This window comes from Epinephelus lanceolatus, chromosome 13 (genome assembly GCF_041903045.1).
Source record: "Epinephelus lanceolatus isolate andai-2023 chromosome 13, ASM4190304v1, whole genome shotgun sequence".
Lineage (NCBI taxonomy): Eukaryota > Metazoa > Chordata > Actinopteri > Perciformes > Serranidae > Epinephelus > Epinephelus lanceolatus.
The window spans coordinates 44,013,669-44,038,513 of NC_135746.1; the positions used below are offsets into that span (position 1 = coordinate 44,013,669).

General features: G+C 41.0%; 1 protein-coding gene across 3 annotated transcripts in view; it reads right to left on the minus strand.

Moving 5' to 3' along the window:
* The window catches only part of opn5 (opsin 5), a 223,099-nt gene that overhangs the window by 43,758 nt on the left and 154,496 nt on the right, over positions 1 to 24,845 (minus strand). For all 3 annotated transcript variants that reach the window (XM_033620292.2, XM_078174113.1, XM_078174114.1), the window contains exon 3: positions 21,732 to 21,851. In XM_033620292.2, the coding sequence (XP_033476183.1) occupies positions 21,732 to 21,851 (120 nt within the window). The remainder of the gene's footprint in view (positions 1 to 21,731; positions 21,852 to 24,845) is intronic.

Consider the following 24,845-nt stretch of genomic DNA (forward strand, 5'->3'; position numbering starts at 1 on the left):
TTCTTTTTTTTTTTAAATTTGGGTTTTTAATTTGGCATTACATTTCCATTTCTCATATTATCCACAATTGACCGGCTTTTGTCGCTTGTAGCCTAAACGAAGCGAACGGCTTTTGTCGCTTGTAGCCAAAACGAAGCGACCTGCTTTTGTCTCTTGTAGCGTAAACAAAGTGACCTGGTATTTTTTATCACTTGTGGCCATAACAAAGTGATCCTTACAGAGACGTCTGTATTGTAATAGTCGTGCACGACCTCCACATTTGGAATGGGGAGATTTCCGTCGAGGTTGGACCTCCGGAGGGGCCTGTTGTGGATGTTATGAGAATGAGAAGGAAATATGGGGATAAAAGTCCAAAATATTTAAATGTCTGGACAGCTGAGTTTTAGATTCCCAATAGGGGGATCCCTCAGTTTAAAAAAAAATATATATATATCAATATTAGAAGAAAAACTGAAGGGAAAAGAACAAGAAATGAGAAGGAAAAGGAGAGTTTCTGTTAAAAAAAAAAGAATGTTTACAGATTTGGAAAGGAGAAGCTTTTCTTGTGAAAAAGGTGAAACCAATGAAAAGCAAAATTCACACACGCAAAGAACACCAGACTCGCAGATCTCCTCTTCTTTGTTTCCACAGTTGGCGGCTTTGAAGCTGGATCCAGATCTCAACGGCAACCCACCATTTCGTTCTTCATTCAACACCTAGAGTGGCCTTCAACTACCTGATGAGTCAAGCAATTCTCCAGATGTGTGGGAAATTCATCTCTTTAATTGTTTCTTAAACGGACTAAAACCGGACATTGCCTCAGCTGTTGAAAGTTCCTGCATCAGTTGGAATGATGCACGCCTGTCCAAACTTGGCAGATGTGGGCATGTATGACGTATACATGCCCATGACCAAATACACTCTAAGATAAAGAAAAAAAAGAAGAGACAACACAGAAGGAGCTTCACATGGCAGCAATAACCATGTATAACACAGTCCGAGAACATGGACAACCAGGTCATGAACATAGAGGGAAAGAACACGGCCGACACAAGAACTGGGGAAGAAAACCTCCAAGTGATGTCTGTTTCCTCTGTGGCCAACGTGGACATTGGAGACGTGATTGCCACAGAAATACCTCAAAACTCTACAGTAGACAAGTCAGACTGAAAATGGTTGAGGGTTGTTGGAGAGAGATGGACTCCCGCTGACAAGCCAAACCAACTTGTGGGGCCGGAAGAAGGTACTGCACCACACACACACACACACACACACACACTGAGCCGATTAATACACAAGCTATTGAGAGTTCAGACAACACATATGCAATTGCTTATGTGTACTCTATTGGTTCACCAGGTCAAACAATTAGAGAAAACATTACTATCCCTCTCAAATGTGCGGATGAGTCAAATACAAGCTCCAAACATGCATTCTTGGTCTCTGAAGTCTGCCCCATTAACCTGATGGGCAGGGACTTGATGTGCAAATTAGGCCTTTGTCTGATCTCAACCCCAGAAGGTGTCAAAATTCACAGACTATCTGATCTGCAACCAAATTTTTCACACTCCTTTGTCCATCACACCCAAAACCTGAGATATGCATATCAGTGAAAATTGCAATCATCAACAACCTCTGAGCTTGTTAAGCTAGGAAAACAGTTTTAACAACTTCAACAGATTTTATGACATCAGAGGACCTGCACTGCACCTCTCATGTGTCACCAGGACCTGATGAGCCATATGAGGAAGGTTGGTTGAGGGAGAGATTTGACAAACTCACATTAACACACATTTATTGAACACAACACAAATGTGCTATATCAGTCTCTCTCACACCAGCTCAATGTATCATGTACACCATGGACCATTCAGTCCCACACATCACATTTGCAAAACACACATCAGATAACTGGGAAGATTTGGGCCCATTTATAAAATCATATCAGCGTGCAGCCGATTGGCAAGAAACATCTGATCGATCTATTTTATTTTCACCAACACTGCAGTGCTACTCTAAAACTTTTACATCTGTTGTGCACACTCAAAGAAAAATCCAGCTGGTACCTAAAAGCACTTCTAAATCTTTTTGTTTTTTGTCCGAAGAACAACCTACACAGCCCTACAGGAGGTCCCTAAGACACTGTGGGCTGTCCGTAAGTATGATGTTGGCCTCATCAGGCTGACTGAGAGTCAAAGCTCTATTGAGCCTTGTATTCCTTTAGCCCTTAGCAGTAATGATTTTATGAGCTTTTTTAATGACAAAATTCTAACTATTAGAGGCAAAATTCATGACCTCCTGCCCTCAGATGGTAGGCCTACCTATCTAACCTCAAACACAGCTGTAGAACCTAATATATATTTAGATTGCTTCTCCCCAATTTCTCTTCAAGAATTGACCGCAGTGATTTCTTCATCTAAATCATCAACGTGTCTCTTAGACCCCATCCCAACTAGGCTACTTAAGGAGGTCTTTCCTTTAGTTAACACTCATATATTAGATATGATCAATATATCCTTATTAACAGGCTATGTACCACAGTCTTTTAAGGTAGCTGTAATTAAACCTCTCCTAAAAAAGCCCACCCTGGATCCAGAGGTGTTAGCCAACTATAGACCAATATCTAATCTTCCCTTTATGTCAAAGATCCTTGAGAAAGTAGTCGTAGACCAGCTGTGTGATTTTCTCCAGGATAATAATTTATTTGAGGAATTTCAGTCAGGATTTAGAGTGCATCATAGCACTGAGACAGCTCTAGTTAAAATTACAAATGACCTTCTGATTGCTTCAGACAAAGGACTCGTCTCTGTTCTTGTTTTATTAGATCTTAGTGCGGCGTTTGACACAATTGACCATCAAATTCTACTGCAGAGACTGGATCACTTAATTGGCCTAAAAGGTTCAGCACTAAGCTGGTTTAAATCTTATTTATCTGATCGTTTTCAATTTGTTGACGTTCGTAATGAATCATCCTTACGTACCAAAGTTTGTTTTGGAGTTCCGCAAGGTTCTGTGCTCGGACCAATCCTATTTACTCTATATATGCTTCCTTTAGGTAACATCATTAGAAATCACTCTATAAATTTCCATTGTTATGCGGATGATACACAGTTGTATTTATCGATGAAGCCAGAAGAAAGTAATCAATTAACTAAACTCCATAACTGCCTTAAAGACATAAAAACTTGGATGAGCACCAATTTCCTGATGTTAAATTCAGACAAAACTGAAGTTATTGTTCTTGGCCCCAAACAACTCAGAGACTCTTTATCTGATGACATAGTTTCTCTAGATGGCATTGCTCTGGCCTCTACCACTACCGTAAGAAACCTCGGAGTAATATTTGATCAAGATTTGTCTTTTAATTCTCATTTAAAGCAAACCTCACGGACTGCATTTTTTCATCTGCGTAATATTGCGAAAATTAGGCCTATCCTGACCCGAAAAGATGCAGAAAAATTGGTCCACGCTTTTGTTACCTCAAGGCTGGATTACTGTAACTCTCTATTATCAGGTAGCTCTAGTAAGTCCTTAAAAACTCTCCAGCTAATTCAGAATGCAGCAGCACGTGTACTAACAGGAACTAAGAAACGAGATCATATTTCTCCTGTTTTAGCTTCTCTGCACGGGCTCCCTGTAAAATCCAGAATTGAATTTAAAATCCTACTGTTAACTTATAAAGCTCTAAATGGTCAAGCTCCGTCATATCTTAGAGAGCTCATAGTGCCATATAATCCCACCAGAACACTGCGCTCTGAGAACGCAGGGTTACTCGTGGTCCCTAAAGCCTCCAAAAGCAGATCAGGAGCCAGAGCCTTCAGCTATCAGGCTCCTCTCCTGTGGAATCATCTTCCTGTTACGGTCCAGGAGGCAGACACCGTCTCCACATTTAAGACTAGACTTAAGACTTTCCTCTTTGATAAAGCTTATAGTTAGGGCTGGCTCAGGCTTGCCCTGTACCAGCCCCTAGTTAGGCTGACTTAGGCCTAGTCTGCCGGAGGACCCCCTATAATACACCGGGCTCCCTCTCTCTCCCTCTCTCTCTCTCTCTCTCTCTCATCTTATTACTGCATCTTCCGAGCTAACTCGGCCATTCTGGATGTCACTAACTCGGCTTCTTCTCCGGAGCCTTTGTGCTCCACTGTCTCTCAGATTAACTCATACCGCAGCGGTGCCTGGACAGCGTGACGTGTGTGGTTGTGCTGCTGCCGTGGTCCTGCCAGATGCCTCCTGCTGCTGCTGCCATCATTAGTCATTAGTCATACTTCTACTGTTATTATACACATATGACTATTGTCACACAAGTATACTGTCAGATATTAATACATACTTTCAACATATTGTACCACAGTAGCCAGAACTATAACTATAATATTATTACTTTCATTAATGTTGTTGTAAGCTACTGTCATTACCTGCATCTCTCTCTCTCTCTCTCTGTCTCATTGTGTCATATGGATTACTGTTAATTTATTATGCTGATCTGTTCTGTACGACATCTATTGCACGTCTGTCCGTCCTGGAAGAGGGATCCCTCCTCAGTTGCTCTTCCTGAGGTTTCTACTGTTTTTTTTCCCCGTTAAAGGGTTTTTTTTTGGGAGTTTTTCCTTATCCGCTGTGAGGGTCTTAAGGACAGAGGGATGTCGTATGCTGTAAAGCCCTGTGAGGCAAATTGTGATTTGTGATATTGGGCTTTATAAATAAAATTGATTGATTGATTGATTGATCAAAGACTGTGAACCTGTTGACATCACTCCAAAATCAAATTTTAGGCCTTGCAAGACTCAATATCCACTTAAACAAGAAGCCATCGATGGCATAACACCAGTCTTTGAGTTTCTTAAAGCAGCAGGAGTAATTGTTCCCCGTGATGACTCTCCAGTGCGCATATCTTTGTTCAATTTTGCTCCCAAATTCAACTGCTGTTTGTAAATGCCTTGCTCATACTAACAACTCAGATTCTGTCTCTCTAGGAAACACAAGAGCCAATGCCGCTGCAAAAAGAGCTGCACTCCAACCCACTATCCTTGATACTTTGTTTGTTCCAACTCCAGTCTCTATTCCCAGCTCTCTTACAGCAATACAGTCCTTTGCCACACCACAAGAAAAGACGTTGTGGAGACGCTGCAGTGCCACACAGAAAGAAGCAGTGTGGCGGGGAACCAATGACAAACCTTGCCTGCCCAAACATTTCTTTCCTCATTTTGCAAAATTTACACATGGATTGGACCATGTGTCAAAAGGGGGGATGTTGGATGCCATAACTCAACACTGGTTCACCAAAGGGTTTTCAGTTCATGCGCAGAAGTTTTGTCAATCATGTATGGTTTGTGCAACAGATAACGCAGGTAAAACCAAAACAATCACACACACTGCTCACCCACCACCAGACAGACCATTCGAACATCTGAATACCAACTAAACTGAGCAGCGATAATGGTTCACACTTTGTCAATTCTGCAATAATCCAAATCAGTGATTTTCTTGCCATTGACCTCAAACAACATTGTGCATACCGACTTGCCAGTGGAGGTGCTGTCGAAAGAGAAAATGGCACTCTGAAATCAAAATTGGCTAAGTGTCGTGAGGAAACGGGACTGCCATGGACAAAAGCTCTGCCTATTGTTCTAATGCATTATGAGAATGAGAAAAAGGTCCAGAGTGAACATGAGTCCCTTTGAAAGTCTTTTTGGGCAGACCTCCATCCCTAGGAGTGGAGCCCGTAACCAGGCCACTCCCCTCCACTGGCCTATGTGAGGATGACATGTTACAATATTGCAAAAACTTATCTTCCACTCTCTCTCAAATCTCTCAGCAGGTGAAATCAGCCCTTCCACCACCAGCTTCCACATCACTCCATGATTTCCAACCTGGCAACTGGGTGGTGATAAAGGACCTAAGAAGGAAACACTGGCACTCCAAATGCTAGCGAGGTCCATTCAAGGTGTTCCTGACAATGCGTATAGCCACTGCAGGAAGGTCCCTGAGCCAACGGAGGAACTCAGCTGTCGATCCGAGGACGGACAACGCGAGGATGGACAACGCAAGAACGAACAATGCGAGGACGAACGAGCTCATCAGAGGACGACACGAAAAATAACTCCATGAATTCAACAGACACCAACTAGACGTGCAGGACTAACAACGCAAAACCTTTTCCCACCAGACTACACCATGCACCACCTGATCCTGACCCTATCATGTGATCTTGTTTCTTGTATCTTGTTTTTGTTTTGCTTTTTCTTTCTCTCTCTCTCTCTCTCCCCTTCAATTTTTATATACATATTTTTTATTTCCTTTCTTTTCTTTTTTTTGTTTTAGTGATTAATCAATGATCAAAAGGGGGGATTGTAATTGTAATTTCATTTTCTGTGTATTCTTTGTGTTTTCAAATACTTCAGAATGTCTAGACATCTTAACCTCACACCTAGATACAAAATTCTGCAGGATACGCCAAGTGTGAAACACACCCTAGGGGGTCAGAGCCAATACCTGCGGCAGACAAAAGAGTTTGAAAACAATGGGTAGGGGCGCTGCTCCCCGCCGCAGACAGAAGGGTGTGAAACACACCGTAAGAGGCGTTCCTCAGGTATAAATGCTTAGGCTTTCCTATGCTCGAGGTCTTTCATCATTCTGACCGCTCGTGTGATGACTGACCTTTTCTTTGCAAAGAAAATAAAAACCTTGTCGGCCGGCAGAAGTCTCTATTTCATTATTCACCAGCAGCAGAGAATTTCCACAACAGCTCCCAGCATTATAAACACCTCTATAAATGAAGGCATTTTCCCAGATTCCTGGAGGTACGCAGTCATCACACCAATCCTTAAATCAGGTAATCCTGCAATAACCAGTAATTACAGACCTATAAGCATACTTCCTGCAGTTTATAAAATAATGGAAAAACTAGTCGCAGAGCAAGTCATCAAACATCTGAACAATAGTCTATACATCCTAAACTAAATGCAATTTGGCTTTAGAAAATATCATTCCACCGAGACGGCCGTATGCTTTCTCTTGGAAAACATAAAATCCAAGTTGGACGCGGGTGGCGTGATTGGTGCTGTTTTTGTTGATCTTAGAAAAGCTTTTGACACTGTTGACCACCAGATACTGCTTACCAAGCTATCCTATTTTAATTTTTCTGTGAATGCCCTGACCTGGTTTGAATCATACATCTCAACAAGGACTCAGTGTGTTAGGGTACAGGATGTAAGATCAATGTCACATGACAACAGTCTGGGGTACCACAAGGGTCAGTTTTGGGACCACTGCTCTTTAGTTTATTTATCAATGACCTCCCAAGTTGTTGTCCACCAAATGTAACATGTCAAATGTACGCTGATGATGCAGTTTTGTATGTTCATGCAAAAACAAAAGGCAAGCTGCTCAAGAACTGATTAATGCCATGACTAATGTATATCACTGACTCGAGAGTTCACATTTGCACCTCAACAGCTCTAAAACTGTTGGTATGTACTTCTCAAAAAAGGCGAGTATCAACAGTGACCCTAATATTTTTGTACAAGGTAAAAAGATCGAGGTAGTACAGGAATTTAAGTATTTAGGAATCATTCTTGATTCACAACTTTGTTTTAAACAACAGGTGAAAAAGACTGAACAGAATGAAATTTAACTTGTCCAACTTTAGATTTATTAGGAATAACCTAACCCCAGAGTCAGCCAAGCTATACTTTGATGCCATGATTATGCCACACGTCTTATTGCATAACAAGCTGGGCCACGGCCTGTAAAACAGCTCTAAAGCCAATTGAAACAGTCTATAAACAGGCTTTAAAAGTATTAGATAAAAAACCTAAATCCTTCCACTATTGCCAGATATTGAAGAAACATGAACGACTAAATTGGGACAACATAGTAAAATACACTGACTCTGTGTTAGTTTATAAAGTTTTTCATGGTCAAGCTCCACCTCCACTACAAGACTTTGTCAAAAAGAACTCAAACAGGTCATCCAGAGCATGCTCTAGAGGTTACTGTGTTAAGTGCTTTTGGACAAGTAATATTCTCCTACCGTGCATCCCAGACCTGGAACACAATATCAAGTACAATACGTAAACTTCTAACTCTCATTTCCTTTACAAAACATCTCAAAGCATGGCTATTGGAAAACCAGGACTGTGATCATTAACTATGTTTAAATTGTTTGTATTGTTTATTTGTCTGTGAGGCAAATTGTTGGGATGCCATTGTCAATTTTATGCAGTAGTGCGTACATAATACACCTATGTATGCTAATTTTGTGCAATATTTAGATGCACACCTGCATTCATGTGCTATGGGCATTGTGCAATTCAATCTAGCACTTTACTATTTGGTGCAATTTTGAGCAATGTGCAGTATAACAAGTACTTCGCCCTTTTGCACTTGACACCTTAGCAATCATCACTTTAACTAGCACTCAAGCACTTTATAAACAGATATCTAAAAATTCCATCATGAAATGGTGGACCACGGTCCAGACCTGGGACCTCATTTATAACCACTGTGTATGCACAAAAAATGACTTAAAATATGCCTATGCAACTTTCAAAGCATAAATTGGGATTTATAAAAAATAAAAAATAAAAAAAAAATGGAAACAACTGGACCCTACAAGGGGAAATAAATAAACTGTGATCTGATGACAATTCACTTAATTATTTAAACTCCATTCAGTTTAGAAAACTTGCTTGTTAGAGCTGTAAGAGATTTTTGTTATTGTGGTTATGTATAACTTAATTCAGTTATGTTGCTTGTCACCTCACAGCAAGAAGGTTCCTGGTTCAATCCCAGGAGGGAGCCCTTCTGTGCAGAGTTTGCATGTTCTCCCTGTGTCAGTGTGGGCTTCCTCCCACAGTCCAAAAACATGCAGTAGGGGTGACCCCGAATAGTCGATGATTTGGTGATTTGATTCGGAGAAGTCTGATTGGACTGCCAACCTCACCGTCGCATCGTCGCAAAATGTGGTTATGTAACAAGACCGTACCATGCTGACTATATGGGGTGCTCACTGCTGCTGAACATCTTGATTTGACATAGAATGTACTTGTTTTCTAGTAATTCATGATAAATAGCCTATTTTGATACAAACATCAGCCTAATTTCTGTTAATAAAAAATTGAAAATGACGTGTGCGTGTTGAACCCTAAAGTCCAATTGGGGGACCTCTAGAGCTGCTAATAAATGCCTGGTGTGTATCAATACACTGATCAGAAGAATATAGTGATGTTGCCCATCAAATTTAACTGCAGAACCTCAGCTACAAGGCTGTAAAAAACTTTTTACATGCCCTAAACACAGCTGAAAGAACAACTAAATAAACAACAACAACAACTAACTCCAACAACTCCAAACAGCACCGATATCCCGACCCACTCAGTCCAAATCACTCTCCCTTTAACCATCACAGAGCTACAGCCCAAAGAACAACAACAACAGAAATCTCTTTGCCAAAATATATTTGTAATATGGCTCTTACCTTATTAATTTCACCGTAAAATCCGCATTCTGCTGTTGATTCACACTCCGTTCGCGTACAACCGGAAGTTGTCCGTCATTCAAATTAATCCAGGCAGAAAAACAGGTTCCGGGGGAACAAAAACAATGACCACTCACAGCAGCCGACATCTCCCCACAACACATTCTGCTGACTCTGATTGGCTTACATTACTGTCAATCTCGTTTTGGTGGGTATAGCGCATTCTATTGGCTCTAACGAATCAAACAAGGTGTCAATCACTCAAATCGGCCAAGCCGTCACAGAGATACGGGCCTCCAAAGCTCAGAATAGAAACTCAGGTTCAAATGTAGTAGGTGCATATTGGTCAGTTTGGAGTGGGAAATAAGATTAAATAAATGAAACAGACAGTTCTATGTGTATACCATAAACATCAGGAGGGATTTACAGAAACAAAAAATTAAAGATATAGAATTGTACATGACAAAAATCACATGGAAACATGGTACAATTTTGGAGAGCTCGTCTGAATTTTCTGTACTAAAACCTCTCTTATATTGTTCTGCTTCACTTTATCAGAATCAACCTTTGCAGAGTTAATGTTCACATATTGTACTATGATGTGATAGAGGTTTAGAGCTGCTGCTGCTGCTGCATCATTCCAAAGGGATACTTTGCATTTTTTTTTTTTGTAGGCGAACCTCAAAATATTTCATTTGTGCTGTGTGCCATCTTCATTTACTCTTCACATATAACACATATACTGATATTTACACATCTTAATAAATCTCACAAGTGTTCCCTTTACCATGACACCAAAAGTATTCAAATAGACCTTGTGGTTGCAGAGATATATTCATTTCATTATGGATATGCAATTTTCGAGCAGAGGCCTATAAAATAGGGTCAGAGTTTAATTAATCAGTAGGCATAATCATTACTATGCATGAATAAATCACCCAGTTGCTCGATCCAAATAAGCTGAGTTGAGTGAGCGCGCTGCAGGACCATCAGAGCGGTTACACCCCACCTTTCCAAAACCCCACCTTTCCGAAAATAGACCTCCATTCTTCGTAATGGTGGGGTTTCTCATTTTTTCTAAAGGCCCCGTTATTCCAAATATTGGGGACAACGCCCGCAGTTCGTCAACAGGTGCCTCCAATCAGCCGCACACTCAATCACAGATCCAGCCTCCCCCTACAACTACCGCTCCACTCGGCTTATTGTTGTCATGGATAGGCCTACATCGTTGCTTCTAGCTGGTGATATGTTTTGATAAGGCTTTAAAATTGTAGCCATGGGTAGTCTATATGCTCATTATATCACAGTTAAGAAACAATCAGATTGACTGATTTCACCTTTCCGTTTTATAAATGCATTTAATATATTTACTCCGACCAGAAGCCAGATTATCACTAGTCTGTCTGACCAGAGGGGGGGACAACACGTACAGTACAGGCCAAAAGTTTGGACACACCTTCTCATTCAATGCGTTTTCTTTATTTTCATGACTATTTACATTGTAGATTCTCACTGAAGGCATCAAAACTATGAATGAACACATGTGGAGTTATGTACTTAAAAAAAGGTGAAATAACTGAAAACATGTTTTATATTCTAGTTTCTTCAAAATAGCCACCCTTTGCTCTGATTACTGCTTTGCACACTCTTGGCATTCTCTCCATGAGCTTCAAGAGGTAGTCACCTGAAATGGTTTCCACTTCACAGGTGTGCCTTATCAGGGTTAATTAGTGGAATTTCTTGCTTTATCAATGGGGTTGGGACCATCACTTGTGTTGTGCAGAAGTCAGGTTAATACACAGCCGACAGCCCTATTGGACAACTGTTAAAATTCATATTATGGCAAGAACCAATCAGCTAACTAAAGAAAAACGAGTGGCCATCATTACTTTAAGAAATGAAGGTCAGTCAGTCCGGAAAATTGCAAAAACTTTAAATGTGTCCCCAAGTGGAGTCGCAAAAACCATCAAGCGCTACAACGAAACTGGCACACATGAGGACCGACCCAGGAAAGGAAGACCAAGAGTCACCTCTGCTTCTGAGGATAAGTTCATCCGAGTCACCAGCCTCAGAAATCGCAAGTTAACAGCAGCTCAGATCAGAGACCAGATGAATGCCACACAGAGTTCTAGCAGCAGACCCATCTCTAGAACAACTGTTAAGAGGAGACTGCGCCAATCAGGCCTTCATGGTCAAATAGCTGCTAGGAAACCACTGCTAAGGAGAGGCAACAAGCAGAAGAGATTTGTTTGGGCCAAGAAACACAAGGAATGGACATTAGACCAGTGGAAATCTGTGCTTTGGTCTGATGAGTCCAAATTTGAGATCTTTGGTTCCAACCGCCGTGTCTTTGTGAGACGCAGAAAAGGTGAACGGATGGACTCCACATGCCTGGTTCCCACTGTGAAGCATGGAGGAGGAGGTGTGATGGTGTGGGGGTGTTTTGCTGGTGACACTGTTGGGGATTTATTCAAAATTGAAGGCACACTGAACCAGCATGGCTACCACAGCATCCTGCAGCGACATGCCATCCCATCCGGTTTGCGTTTAGTTGGACGATCATTTATTTTTCAACAGGACAATGACCCCAAACACACCTCTAGGTAGTGTAAGGGCTATTTGACCAAGAAGGAGAGTGATGGAGTGCTGCGGCAGATGACCTGGCCTCCACAGTCACCGGACCTGAACCCAATCGAGATGGTTTGGGGTGAGCTGGACCGCAGAGTGAAGGCAAAGGGGCCAACAAGTGCTAAACACCTCTGGGAACTCCTTCAAGACTGTTGGAAAACCATTTCAGGTGACTACCTCTTGAAGCTCATGGAGAGAATGCCAAGAGTGTGCAAAGCAGTAATCAGAGCAAAGGGTGGCTATTTTGAAGAAACTAGAATATAAAACATGTTTTCAGTTATTTCACCTTTTTTTGTTAAGTACATAACTCCACATGTGTTCATTCATAGTTTTGATGCCTTCAGTGAGAATCTACAATGTAAATAGTCATGAAAATAAAGAAAACACATTGAATGAGAAGGTGTGTCCAAACTTTTGGCCTGTACTGTATCCCGGGTTGCAGCCGGGAGTGCGGCCGGGAGTAGGGATTTCAGCACCATGGACAGCGCGCGTAAGAAGACTTGACAAGCGTCTCCTTTTAAATGTGTTTGCTGCTAGCGATATTATACATAACAAATGAAGACAGTGACATATTTTCAATAAAAAACAATGAGTTGAACGTTCATTTCAAGCTTTTGTAGTACAACGAATTTCAGAATTGCGTTGAGTGTAGCCGGAGAGCAGGCGGCAGTGTTTGATGCAGGAAACTTGATATGGACTTGAAAATCAGTTTCAGACTGGGGGTGTTTCGGAACGGTGGTGTTTCGGAATGGAGGGCTGTCCCCCATCAGAGCAGCATCGAGGCCTACCGGTGATTAATGAGTGAGATAAGGAAAAGGATGGATGGAGATGAGTATGTCCTATTATTCGTTTACCTGAAGTGTCTGGAAACAAATTTCACCGCTAATTGTTTTCTTGATAGACTCCGATTTTTTATTTGGCTACTTTTTGTCCGATGTGGCCAAACAATTGAGAGCGGTGATGCACGATCCGTGTGGATGAACTTGTATGAACCTGAGTTGATTAATGAAGTAACTTGAAGTCAGAAAGAAGGAAAACTGTTTCTAAACCTTTTGATGATGTTTTTTGATGTTTATTTGTTAATGAAATGGCAAGTTCTGACGAGTCAGAAACGATTCCTGTTAAAGACATGGATGATGCTGCAGCGTGTCTGCGCTCATCTAGAGCATCATACCTTGATGAAGTGAAAGGAATAAAGATGAAGATAAAATGATAACCCTTTTACTTTTATTATTATTAACTTATTATGCCAACTGAAGAATTAAATATGTTTATTTGGGTGTTTTAGCTCTTTTCTCTGAAGTGGAAACTGACGCAAATGAGCTCATTAATCAACGTGGGGTAAAACAACATGATTCGACAATTAGTCGGCTAAAGGAAACATCTGTCAAATCAGATTAGACTATGAAAATTCTTAGTCGGGGACACCCCTAACATGCAGGTTGGGGATAGGTGAATTGGTGACTGTAAATTGGCCCTAGGTGTGAATGTGTGTGTGAATGGTTGTCTGTCTCTATGTGTTAGTCTGGCGACCTGTCCAGCCCCCCCGCGACCCTCTAGAGGATAAGCGGTTACGGAAATGGATGGATGGATGGATGGATGGATGGATGCTTGCAGGCAAATACATAACACAAGTTGAACCATTTCGACATAGTTTCTTGTTTTTTTTTTTGTTTAATATGATATAGATGACCACAATGGCTGCTTAAGCAGTATTGGAGGATTATGCCATTGGCAGGCTTTGGGTGGAAAGAATGTTCAGCGAGCCTGAGGACTCTCTGGCCCCTGATGATGACTGGCTTATGAGCCGAATTTAATACCCATTCGCAGCTGTCTTGTGTGCTGAACTAGGCCCAACTCTAGAGCAATCAATGTCCAGAAACATAGCAATACCAGTTACTTTACAGGTTTCGACCACTTAAGCCAAAACCTGTAAAGGAGCCTGGTCTGGGATTTAACAAGCACTCCTTAATCCTCATGATAACATCAATGTGGGATGGCATAATTGGAATGTCCCAGCAATACATACAGTTTTCCTACACTGCCAGTTAACAGGCCAACATCAAAGTGCAATTTACAGGATAACATAAGTATAACAGCCAAAATAAGGGTCTTTTTCTGGACACGTTGTCCCCAACCTTGCCTCTTGCCAAATATCAGCAAGGACAGGCTCCAGCTACCACTCCGACAACCAATGGCTCCACTCACCTCCCCATCCGGCTGTGTCAGCTGCCCCCGCCTGGCCGACAAGGTGCTGGAGCTGGAAGGGAGAATTTCCACGCTCTACGGGATCCAGGAAGAAGAGAAGCCATCATGACACCATCATCTTTGGACCAGCACAAACCAACACAACAAGTGCCTGCCCGGCTTCTCCGGCCGACTCAACTCCGCCAGCCACGGTGGCTGTCCTGTCCGCTGCCTCCACTCCGACCGCTGCTGCCGCCTCTCCGGCCGCCTCCCCTGTACCTGCTAAGACCCCTGGCTCCAGCTTGGTGCCAAACCCAAAGCCCCAGTCAGCTCCACTCCGTCTCACCCTGAGACCTGGGTTGTGGTTGGTGCTGGGGATCACAAAAAGCGGGGCGGACTCGCCTCTCGCATCCCCACAAACACTGATATCCACCTGGAAAATTGGTATGCTATTCTCAGTGTGCATGAATTTCCTCCACTGCATAATACCACGGAGACCCGGTTACCTCCTCCTCTACCGACGGGACTTGGATCTTTGTCACCACCGGACCCACTTGGGTGTCCTGCTCGCCCCACTCCTCATCGCTCACAGCCGAACTTCACTCCGGCTCCGCAGCGCTCTGCTGCTGCAGCTGCCGCCACCTCTCTCGCTGGTTCCGAGCAGGTGGCTCATCACACTGGGAGACGCAGCACAGCCGCTCCTGCCTCCTGCTACTATCCGGGAAACGAGCACCGCTCCGGACCTCCACCTTTCTCCTCTGCACGCCCAGAGACATCCACCGACGCTGTTCGCGACAGTCCAACCATGCTTGTTGACGGGTCATCTATGGTCCGACACATGCACATCAAAGGGGGCCGCACCTCCTGTCACCCAGGTGCGCTCATTAAGGACATAAATAGCTCCACCCTTCAACTTCTACATCATCACCAGTTTGTATCAACTACTGTCCTGCACGTCAGCACATGTGACCTCAAGCTTCAGCAGTCTGAGAAACTCAAATATTACTTTGTCCGCCTCATAGACAGTATTGCACACACAAACAATCAGTGCATCATTTCTGGACCACTTCCCCCACCCTGTTTTGGGGACATTAAATTCAGCTGTCGGAGGCAGCTGCACATCTGGCTGAAGGGTTACTGCTGCACCAGAAACATCCCCTACGTCGACAACTTCACCACCTTTCATAACAGAACAGATCTGTTTAAATACGATCGTCTCCACCCAAATCATGCAGGTTCATGTCTATTATCAATGAACACTGAACTGACACTTCGCTCCGACAAGGCACTCGGTGCATGAAGGCATGGCAATCATAACACACCCTATCCTCCACTCTCAGTCTCTGCTCCTGATGAGAACATTGTTCTCATTACAAATGGTCCTCATAGACACCGCCTGTCTACTTCCTGAGGGAACTACAGGTCAAAAAATTTAATAACTATCAAACCAAACCCCAAAATAAGTATAAATCCGAAATCAACAACAAATGCCTCTGATGAGTCCAGTGAGCAGCTACTCAACCCCCATGTCTTCAAATCAAGATGTGGCTTAGGATTGATACACTTAAACATAAGAAGTCTGTGCAACCAGGTAAAATTAGACCAACTAAAAATTCTTATTTCACAGACTGACCCTGACATCCTGGTCATTACAGAAACCTGGCTTAAAGACAACATCCATGACACAGAGGTTTCCATACAGGACTATAATTTACACAGAACAGACAGAGTCGGAAGAAAAGGGGGTGGTGTGGCTGTATATGTCAAATCATGTTTATCTGTTACTGTTTTAAAAACTGTCAGTACACCTCATTCTTTTGAATTCATCGCTCTGAAAATCAACACACCGAGTAATAATTCCATTAATGTTGTGGGTGTATGCAGACCACCTTCAGCTATCCCCAGTGCAATCGCTGAAATAACCGACCTACTCTCTCAGTTCAACAATTCAGAAACACTGGTTTTAGGTGACTTCAATTTAAACTGGCTATCACCCGACTCAGATGGCTTAAAAGAGATGTGTGTCAATTTAAATCTGATGCAGCTTATTAATGAGCCAACCAGACCTAACCTGAAGGCCCCCTTAAAATCTACCCTGATAGATTTGATTCTGTGTAACAGGAGGGATAAAATAACTGCATCTAGTGTTTTTAGCCTTGGTATTAGTGACCACTGCCCTGTAGCCTGCGTCAGAAATACTAAAACACAAAAATCACACTCTAAAATCATCATCAAAAGAAACTTTAAGCACTTTAATGAGGAAGCTTTTCTCCGCGACCTTGCCAACAGTAATTTACATCACACATCTGACTCATCAAATATTGATCTGGATCTGGATTATTTCACAAACTGCTTTCTGTCAATCATCGGTAATCATGCACCCTTCAAAAAACTCAGGGTTAAAACAGGTCAAGCCCCTGGTTCACTACTGAACTATCACAGTTGCTCAAGGCACAAGACAAAGCCTGGGCCTTAGCAAGGCTCACCGGTGAAGCTGCGCATTGGCTAACATTTAAACAATTACGAAATAAATGCATGTCCGCCTTAAGAAAAGCAAAAGCCAGTTAACACATAGAATTAATTTCCAGCTCTAATACAAACCCATCAAAATTTTGGAAAGCAGTAAATATAAAGAAAAACAAGTCATATGCATCCATTCCTTCTCTTATCACAAGCAATAACTGTCCAGTAGACAAACCATCTGAGATCTGTGATGCTTTTAATGCATATTTTACTGCTGCTGGAAATCAATTTGACATGTTGTATTCTGGTCTTGCTTTTAATAGTCAGCCACTGTCTCACACGTCCTCAAACCACACCTCTCTGTTTACACTGCAGCCTTTCACTTACCCCACTGTTAAAGACGCTCTTCAGAATATAGACTGCAGGAAATCAACTGGTGAAGACAACATTGATCCTTATTTTTTAAAGCTCTGTGCTCCATTTATTGGAAACCACATCACATACCTGTTCAACCTCTCAGTTACTTCTGGAGGTCAAGGGTGGTTCACAAGGGTGGTGATAAATCAAACCTCAACAATTATCGACCAATCTCCAAACTGCCCTGTCTCGCCAAGGTTTTGGAATCTCTTGTCAATAACCAGCTCAAATCATTCCTGTCACAAAACACTGTGTTATGTCCCACCCAATCTGGTTTCAGAGCTAAACATAGTACCATCACTGCAGTCACATCATTTACAAATGACATTACATGTGCTCTGGACAAAGGGAAATATTGTGCCGTCCTTTTTGTTGACCTATCAAAAGCATTTGATACAGTCGACCATGATCTGCTCCTACAAAGACTAAGTAATATTGGCTTCAACCTCAACTCCCTTAAATGGTTCAAAGATTATCTATTCGACAGACAGCAATGTGTAACATTAGGAAACAACTGCTTTACATTTCTACCATTAACAAAGGGTGTGCCACAAGGTTCAATACTGGGTCCTGTCCTGTTTACCATTTATATTAACAACATGACATCCTCTCTAACAAATTCTAACGCCCATCTTTACACCAATGATATCTTTCTTTACTGCACCTCAAACACTGCACACTCAGCCATTGAAAAAAAAAAACTACAACATTCACTTTTCAATCTGAAATTAGTTCTTAATGCAGACAAGACCAAATACATGATATTCTCAAGAGCCAGAAATATTACAGATGACAGTTTACACATCACCACTTTTACAGGACACAGTATTGAAAGGGTTTCAGAATATAAGTATCTGGGCATCTGGTTGGATCAGAAACTAACATTTAAATTCCATATTGACATACTGGCAAGTAAACTAAAACACAAAATCGGATACTTATATAGACACAAATTAAATTTCCCCTTACTTTGTAGGAAACAGATCATTGAGGCTGTATTTTTATCAGTTCTGGATTATGGTGATGTTATCTATAGACATGCTTCTGCCTCCGCTCTCACTTCATTGGACTCAATCTATCACTCTGCACTCAGATTCATCACCGGTTCCAGTTACTCCACCCATCATTGTGTCTTATATGATAAGGTGGGATGGGCACCGTTATCTGTGCGAAGAGATATGCACTGGCTACTTTTCATTTATAAAGTTTTGAACGGCAGCATGCCACCATACCTCAGCATTTTATTGAACTGGTTGCATAGTAATTATTCTACACGTTCAACTGATTGCTTAATGCTCAATGTTCCCTGCGCTAACACTGAATTTGGTAAAACTGCTTTTAGTTCTTCTGCAGCATCATCCTGGGACATCTTGCAATGTACACTCAAACTCAACACAATGGTTACTATAGGCCAGTTTAAAACTATGATTACCAACTACTGTACTTTTGAATGTAACTGTTTTTAAAGGTGTTCGGTCTGTTGTTGTTTGCTCGTTCTTTGTGATTTTTAATTGTTGTTTGTTGTGCTCTCGACATCATTGTATATGAGGGCTCGCCCTCAGTGATTCCTTGAGATTTAAATAAAGGTTAAATGAAAAATGAAAATGAAAAAAGGACTGCGTCATGGCGTTTGCATATGTGAGTGTGTTTGAGAGACAGAGTGACAGAGAGGGAAGGAGAAGGTGAAGTTAGTAATACCCTAGCCCAGCAATATATTGAAATCTTCATGATGGTGACAACAAACTTGGTCGCTAAAAAGGTAACATTATATCTGGCAACTCACAATTCATATGATAGATAAGTCAGAGTTGTTGCACTTTTTAAGCACGCAGTAGATGCCAATAGCACCACTGCAACCCATGGTCAATGGGTAATGCTAGCATTATTAGCTAAGGCCTTGACATTTCCTATTGCATAAATTAGCCTAGTGACTAACAGATTTTTTTCTCTATTCACATGAAGCCAGGATAAATCACACACAAGACTTAAAAGGCTATGTTGTGGAGGCTCGATTGTCTTCACAATTCATTGTTTTTTTTATCTGTGGAAGAAAATAAAATAAAAGCTTTGTTTCCATTCAGCAAAATGGTTTAAGTTTACGATATTAAATAGGTGACCTGAGTCACTGCAACCTGTAGTTACATTTCCGAGGAGGTTCCCATTAGTCCCTGCATGACAAGTGAAGGCTGCACAGCCATTGGCCACTATCATAGCGTGTTATAGTTTTGCAGTGAATGAACAGTGGTCATAAAAAGAATGTCTGCAACAACAGTGTGAGGGAAAAATTCAGGAACTGTCCTATATTTTGTCCTCATGGGACTCTGTCCTGTCTCTCCCTATTTATTTCAAAAGAGCAACAGCCGACATCAGTCACTCCAGGAACTGCCCATTAGTTCGACAGCCCATTGGTTCAACGTCCCATTGTTCCAACCATATTAAACTCATTGTTCCGAAGTCCGTTCCGAAATCATCATGATGCCCTGTGGTTAAGGTCTGGTTAGGTTTAGGCACAAAAACCACTTGGTTAGGGTCAGGAAAAGATCATGGTGTGGGTTAAAATGAAAAAGAAAGTGACAAACACATAAGCCGTGAGCCTGCTTCGCCTCAAGCTGGTCACGGCGCACCATACGCCCGCCGCAAGCCGTTCAGCACCGCGGACAGTCGGACTAATGGGATGTTGAACCAATGGGCTGTCGAACCAATGACATGGACCCGTCACTCCAATCAGCGGTATAACTTTATTGCTCACTGACGGACAGATTTTTGTTTTTATAGGGCTTACCTTGCATTCTGCGATCCAGAAAAAAACTGTAAAGTGATAAAGAGAAAAGGGACTGCTCAAAACTCTGTTTTAACTTTTTCCAAAAGAGGCACTATTTATTTATTTAATTCAGAAGATTCTGTAGGCCTTAGGTTCATTGTGCTAGGACTATTTTTTTTTTACAGTAAAGATAATTATTTGTTTTCCATACAAATGCCATACAAGTTCAAAGTGTCTGTATATTGAAAGTACACTTTGAAAACTGACAATGATGTGAAAAATTAACTAAAATGCAAGATGAGGATTTTATTTGATAGATTTAGGGAGGGTAGAGTATAGGACACAGTGTAGACATTATGTGGTTCGTACCTTTGCTGGGACAGAATTTTGGTAATTGGACCTCTTTCTATCTTTAACTGAATAGCCCTGCTTCAGGTATTCTCTTCTCTAAGGGATACTCAGTGTTGCACTTCCTCAAATGTGTACAGCACTATGCAGAGTTTTCCTAGAATAAAATGTATAGACTCATACAATAAGTAATCCCTCTTAATAATCACTTCTGACCCACTAGAGGTGAGTAGTGGTGTATTCATCTGCGGAGACTCTACCCTCTGTCTGGATTTCCTTATTTTCTTCTTGTTGTGCTGTGTGTGGGACATTCCTGGTCACAAGGCGCAGGTGAGTTTTGCGACTTTACAAAAAGGTAGCGACCAGGGGCCAGACCATAGGCATCATAAATTCAAAAAGAAGCTACAAAAATTGAGGACACAGCACAGAAAAAATGCAAATATAGCAAGGGGATACACCAATTTGGGGTTGGCCTTTATTTTCACTTTAACAGGCAATACTGTTTACAAACAGTAACTGAGAATCCAATGACTAAACACAGTCCAATTTTCAGCTTCTGCTTTTGGGCTGAATGAGGACCAAATAAGACAACTAAACACATCCCAATTTCAATGTCTGTTTTGGGCTAAATCAAGGCTATGACAGGCCAACCAGATTTAGCCCAAAAAGTCTTTAGACCTTTAAAGTCACATACAGATTTTAAAAAGAGTGGTCAAAATGGATGCAGGAGAGGCTGGGATATCCTGAATTTTAGTCCCTAATATGGGTCAAAATGCAAAAAAGCTGATTGAAGTGGAATAAAGACCAGAGAACGGCGATTAATAAACACGCTGTCAACCAGTCACATCACCAGAGCCACAAAAGACATTATTCAACTGAGTTGTGTTCCCCCATGACAAATACAGTGACCTCTACATTAAGAACCAGTTTCTCTTTTAGTAGCTGTAGGAAAAATGTGTTAGCCATTGTTCCATAATGTGGCAGTGTCTACAGAAGAAAGAAAAAAATCTAAATGTCAAAGCATTCCTCTAGGTTCAAAATGTGTGCTGACAAAGTCAAGTCATTCTTAAAACAGAATCACTTTACAAAAGTTAATAATAGAAAAAGACACTAGATTTAAATTGATACCGGGTATGCATTATGAATTGGAACAATTAAGTGGGGACAACAGTATTTTGAGATGCAGTACAAGATCATGAATAGGTTTGCTGAAATAGAAAGACAAAATGAAAAGCTTAATGAAAAGCCAGCCAAAAGACATCCCCATCTTATCAAAAATGGAAACAATTATGGGAATGAAAATCATCTTATTCCTCTGACACCCTGCAAATGAGTAAATTAACAGATGAAAATGCAAAGAGTAACCTTGTGCAACAAGAACTGAATTGGGTTGCATTAAAGAGTAGGAATAAACAACCCATGTGGTCGTATGGGAAGACCTACTAATAAACTGCACAGATAAGCCAGTACCTGATATGCCAAAATCGAAGATGGCTAGATTAACAGTCATGAGCTCAGGAGGCTTCAACTTGGTCTTGCGTTTGATGGTCATATAAATGACATAGCCATTCCCTGTTGCGGACATGATTCCTGTAAAAGAGAGAAAGAGAGAGGGAGTTTGACCATTTGCACTTCTGAGACACCAGTCACATTTCTTTTTTCACACATCTGAATGCACTCGGGGTGCTTTAAATTGAGTTGATCAAGTCTCAGAGATGGGAGCAAGTGATTGTTTTGCAAGTCACAAGTATGTCTCAAGTGTTCAAGTCCAAAGTTAAGTCCCATGTTAAGACAGCCAATTCAACTTACAAAAATCATAAATGCTTTTTAAAATTTGTATTTATTTGTTAAAACAACTTTTTTTTTATTTTTTATACTAATAAAGCACCTTGTTTCCAACTTAAAGTCCACGGCATGGCACAGGAGCACAACAGACAGCGGTGCATGCAGCACAGCAGCACACAACACACTCACTATCACACCAGTTTACATGGCATATGCCCATATCAGTCAGAATGATAACTTGTTACAATTTACAAGTGCAACGTCAGTAGGCCACTCTGTATTACAGTTGTATCTATTGTGCAAACTGGTGGCCGGCACTGAGTCTCCGCATTTTACTTAGTCTTGTAGTGAGTATGGATATTAGACGATTTTTTTGGAAAAAAAAAACAAAAAGGCAGCAGGAAGAGAGCAAGTAGTATATCCCAAATGGTGTTCAATATATACACACACAACTGTCCGTTTCGGTTTTTCATTTATTTCCCACTCCAAACTGACCACACACCAGGGGTGGAAGTAATGAATTACTCACGTTACTGTAATTAAGTAGATTTTTTGGGTACGTGTACTTTTATGAGTATTTTTTTTAAGTGTGTAATTTTACTCATACTTCAGTACAATTTACACCATGTAATCTACTTTGCTACTTTTAAAATCATAAGTCGCTACTGAGTACACCCACAATTTGAATTGATATTCAAACCTTTCATCTGCATCTTTGTAGCCAATAAGGCTGTCCGATCGCGACCATGCCAATTAATCTATGACATAAGGAAAGGACAACTCTACTGCAGCAGGCACAGGTGTCTGGCGGTAACATACCTACACAGCGGAGTAGAGACTAAGATTTGGAGACAAAGAAGCCAAAATGGAGACAGAGGACAACGCTGTCAACAGTGAAAATGATGAAGAAAAGACGGAGGACGAGTGGCCGTACCTGGAGGAATTGTTAATGTACAGAGGGAGAAAAGGAGACAGCGTCCAGACACAGTGAAAACTTTGTTTGACCTCTACGGTGATATCAGCTTACAAGACTTCAGCGTCTAATCTCAAAAAACACATTAAGAGGTAAATAAGAGGTTTTACAACTACACTTGATTGATATTGCTTTCTTATTTTTCATGCGTGTTAGGGTTATTAGTTTGGCTAAGATAAGTCTGCAAAGATATTGTCACTGCCATTGGTTTGCCTTATATTAAAATAAGACGGAGCTAGCTAACGTGTGCACATGGGTGCATGCATAATTGAGCTACAATTCTTAGAAATATTTTTAGCTTAATATTTGGACAACCACCGTCATTACAATAAATTAAATCTGTAGTCATTTAATACTCACAGGCCTACATTCAGCAGGCCTATATTTTGTGCTAGAGTGACGCTATGTTATATGAAACATTAGCCATGAAAATTAACCATGTCATGTTAGCTTGTCAGTAAGGGTGGGTAAATAGTGCTCCAAATTTAGGCTAACATTTAGCATGGAAAACAGGGCACAAGCAAGGGGTCCCTTGTTCTCTTACTTCAAGATACCTGAATGAAAATGTTTTCGTATGATAAGCGTTACCCTTTTACAGACACATCCACTACACTTTCCCTTGCAGTTTTATGCAAAACCCATGCGGTTATTTTGCTTGCGGTATTTATGTAATTTCGCCTATTCTATTTTATTATTCCTGTATACTGGGGTCCTTAAACAGTATTACAGTTGGATAAATTGGGGCTGACTGGAAAGCTGTGACTCTTGTGGAGTCAGTGAGCCCAATGTATTCATGTGTATGCCATGTGTTTACACTCTTGCCTCATAATAGTCATATCATTGCAGTAATTTCACTGTATAAGGTGAGCTGTTTTTGATTAAAAAACCTGGCACACAGTGCTGAGCTGCATCTCAAATTAATCTTCAGGTTCCCAGCTCTCAGTTGACATATAGCACTAGAGCCCGACTGATGTATCAGTTGATCAATATCATTGGCCTGATAATGGTCTATCACAGTGACATGGATCTTAATCAGTATTGGCTTATATGTTGCCCGATATGTTTTTTTTTTTTAACATAATGTGGATTGTTTTTATTTGTTAGCTCTATGGGAAGCATTTTTTGTGTATTTGATCCCTTTTCTTAATTTAGTTTTGGTATATACATATATTTTGCTCTCTTTGTTTTTTTTAGGACCTGACTGATACTGGATTTTTTAGGCTGATACTGATAAAAGGGAGTTAAAATATTTAGATACTGATACATTGGTCGATACTCTTTTTACAGATAGTATACAGATTACAGAATTTAGAATATATATAGAATTTTTTGCAATGATCCTTTAAAATTGGTTTACGTTTGTAAATAAATACAGCAATATATCTGCAAAGTTTAACCAAATTTACCACTCTTTCATACTATGCTAAACAATCAAAGATTAGTTCAAATTGTTACTCTGGTTGAATGATTTTTTTTAAAAATGTGTTTTCCATTGGTGTTAATCACAGTGATGTAATGAAGTAATGTTTGAACCTGATGTGTGATAATATTTATCTCTACAGAGGAAATATCCATCAAAGATTGAACAGTACCATGACATCACTGTGGCAGCAATGTCTTGTCAGCGAAAGACCACAGCCACACCAAACAAGTTCTCAGCAAATAAACAAGCCAAGTTACCAGACATGATGTTGAGAGCTGCAAACATACGTGTTCCTCAAGCAACTGTTGACAAGCTTGTCATCAATTTCATATGTGAGGGTCTACAGCCATTTGCAGTGGTAGAACAGCCAGCTTTCAAAGAATTTGTTACCACATTACAACCT